The following is a 3,196-nucleotide window of genomic DNA, read 5'->3' on the forward strand; positions in this document are numbered from 1 at the left end:
GTCCTCTTTTGGAAGGCCAAACAAAGTAGTTTCGCTTTCACAACGAAGCACACAGCACCTTCACGACATGGCGGCGGCGGCAACAATACTACAGCGAGAATAAAAGTTACACCTTCTTTCTTTGCGTGAACATTTGGGCGGCGTTATGCAAATCTTCCCAGATAGTGACGTAGGTATGTGGGGGCGTGTTAGAACGAGCCGTTTTAGGTAGGTGTGGCTGACTCTTAACTTTTATAAAGAATATCTCTTTGGATTTGAGACTTTAGTCTTTGCAACTTTACAGATCTTCTTTATGCACCAAGAGCTTGTAACACTCCAAAGAGAAAGGAAAAATTTAAATCGCATCATATGACCCCTTTAAATACTGCACCTTTAAAAGCAGAAATGTGCATCTTGTTTTATACACTTATATGAATTATTCTGCACAAAAATGTGAGTTATTTGTCTTGTTGGCTATACTTTCAAACTGTTTCATAACAACATTTGTCCTAGTGCAATGCCTTGCCCCATTGACTTCCATTGTAAGTGCATTACTGTAAACATATTTTTGCTTTTTTTAAAGAGATGAACAAAATTTAACTTGCAACTCACAACATTTCTTTGTAGTTCAGCACCAAACCAGCAAAAACCACCCTTGAACCAGCATGATGGTCTAAGCTGCTCTTTTCAGCAGAGGTGGTCAAGGTCTACCACTAAATGACAAGCCTATCTGAAATCATTCCAGAATGAACAGCACTGACAGTATGTAGTGTGATATGAAGTACCGTGAGTCATATGCAGTCTGAGTGCATAACCTCTCTCGCGTGAGATACAGTCGAGCTGGCTGTCGGATTCACAGCCGAAGACAACCCATTGACACTCCTCTGGAGGTGATGTCAATTTGTGCACAGCAATGCTTGACCCCAACTGACCTAAATATGATATGGGAGTTGCACGCATGTATGTGTGTGTGTGTGTCAGAGGTACTGCAAGGCATCAGTCTCTCTCGATTACATATGTCAGGAACAGCCCAAAGGCACAATGAACCACAATGCCATAGAACAGCACATCACACCAACCATTCACCATGTAAAATATGCATAAAAATGTACAAATGAAAAGTAAAGGTTATAAATAAGATTTTATGAATAATATAATATAATAAATTAATACTTTTATTGAGAAGGCATGCAATGTGTCTTGAGAAATGTTTTTTGAGCACCAAATTAACATATTAGAATGATTACGATGGATCATGTGACAGTGAAGACTGAAGTAATGGCTGCTGAAAAATCAGCTTTGCCATCATAAGAATACCAAACAGTTATTTTAAAATGTATTACTATTTCACAATATAATATGGTGAGCATAAGGAAGTTCTATGAAAAACATTTAAAAAATAAAATAATATAATATAATATAATATATTTATACACTGTATACTTTCATTTTATTTCCACAGAAATGGAATAAACTGTTTATTACCTTGTCTGTATTACTGCATGTAAAGTATTGTGCAAAACTAACTACCAAGAACATTTGCCAATGCTAAATCAAATTGAAATTGATTACTATGCACTACGTTGATCCTTGTTTATGCTTTCACATGAGCGTAACGTGAGTCATCAACAGACGGTGTATGCACATGTCAGAAAAAGAAAACAAAATATTTAATAAACCAGCATGTAAGGGACTGCAGAAGTGTAGACATTTGTGAATGTCTGAAAATCTGCAGAATCTGTGTGGACCTAATTATGAAACATAAATTAGAGGCAATGGGACAGTTGATCAGTGTTGCTCATTAACAGACTTATTCATTTAAAAGGCTGAAATTAATCTATTTGAATATTAATGGCAGGCTGAAATTGAATGTATTTGGTTCTTCAAGTCAAAATCTCAAATACACAATTAAAAGGTCAAAACAAGCTCTTTGTCTCATTTAATACATACTTGCCTAAAAATGCATACAGAAACACAAAAGCATGCAACTTCTGTTTGGTTTTTGTAAGCGTGCATCATTTACATTCAGTTTTACTGTTGATGGTCAAGTCTGGATTGTTTGAACCACCACAGGAGTGCCAGCCCACTTCTCTGACTGCACAACTACTAATCAGGCTGTATAGAAAGAGTCTGAGTTCCTGTGTGTGCTCAGCAGTACAGTGAGTGCTAAGCTCTTACCTTGATGGATTTGGCATGAATTGTATTGGACAGATGTTTCTGAGCCATCTGTGGACTTCTTGAAATCTTTAAGCTTTTTGTATCCTGCAGTATGACAGAAGAGTCATCATAAACAGTGCAGCATTCAGTGAGAGAACAATCACATTGAAATAATGTCATTAAGGGACGGGGAAAACATTGTTTGGAAAGGTCTGTTCAGACCGTCTGGATGAGGCTGTTTTTAATCCATTTCATTATTGCTGATGCTTTGAGTCATTTTAACCTCTCTCCTTCACTTGTGGCTGCCTCTGTAATACTACAGACTATAAACAAACCCAAATCCAATTAAACCGGAAACATGTGAACTAATCCAAGTCTCATCAGTGCAAAAGGGAAATGAGGAAACTAATGCAGTTTCTCAGTGATGACACATCGTTCATGGTTGAATTACACTACATCACAACACTCAGAAACAATTAATTAGTCCACATTTTCTCCAGATGATGTTGTTTTACAGCACCAGCAGTTCAGTGGACAGTTCACTTTAGATTTACTTGAGTCTACGTAGTGGCTTGTCCAGACTTTTTACCACATTGAGGTGAAAAAATAAAAAAATAAAACAAATAAACCCCACAAAACAAAACAACAACGAAAAACAAAGAAACACAACAACAGAAACAGAACAAACAAAGAAAACAACAGTACAAAACAAAATAAAAATATTTATTAGTTTTTATTAAAAAAAGTTAAAGGGGTCATATGATGCGATTTCAATTTTTCCTTTCTCTTTGGAGTGTTACAAGCTCTTGGTGCATAAAGAAGATCTGTAAAGTTGCAAAGACTAAAGTCTCAAATCCAAAGAGATATTCTTTATAAAAGTTAAGACGTGTCCACCCCCTCCTAAAACGGCTTGTTTAAACACGCCCCCACATGTCTACGTCACTGTGTGGGAAGATTTGCATAACACCACCCAAATGTTCACGCAAAGACACGTAACTTTTATTCTCGCTGTAGTATTGTTGTTGCCGCCGCCGCCATGTTGTGGAGATGCTGTGTGTTT

The 3,196-nt window shown here is 36.9% G+C and overlaps 1 protein-coding gene across 1 annotated transcript in view; it reads right to left on the bottom strand.

Moving 5' to 3' along the window:
- Window positions 1–3,196, bottom strand: part of nphp4 (nephronophthisis 4) — a 178,107-nt gene that overhangs the window by 13,188 nt on the left and 161,723 nt on the right. Inside the window, exon 22 of the mRNA XM_016495116.1 lies at window positions 2,158–2,241. Coding sequence (XP_016350602.1) covers window positions 2,158–2,241 — 84 coding nt within the window. The remainder of the gene's footprint in view (window positions 1–2,157; window positions 2,242–3,196) is intronic.

This window comes from Sinocyclocheilus anshuiensis, unplaced genomic scaffold, assembly GCF_001515605.1.
Source record: "Sinocyclocheilus anshuiensis isolate Anshui unplaced genomic scaffold, SAMN03320099.WGS_v1.1 scaffold122, whole genome shotgun sequence".
Lineage (NCBI taxonomy): Eukaryota > Metazoa > Chordata > Actinopteri > Cypriniformes > Cyprinidae > Sinocyclocheilus > Sinocyclocheilus anshuiensis.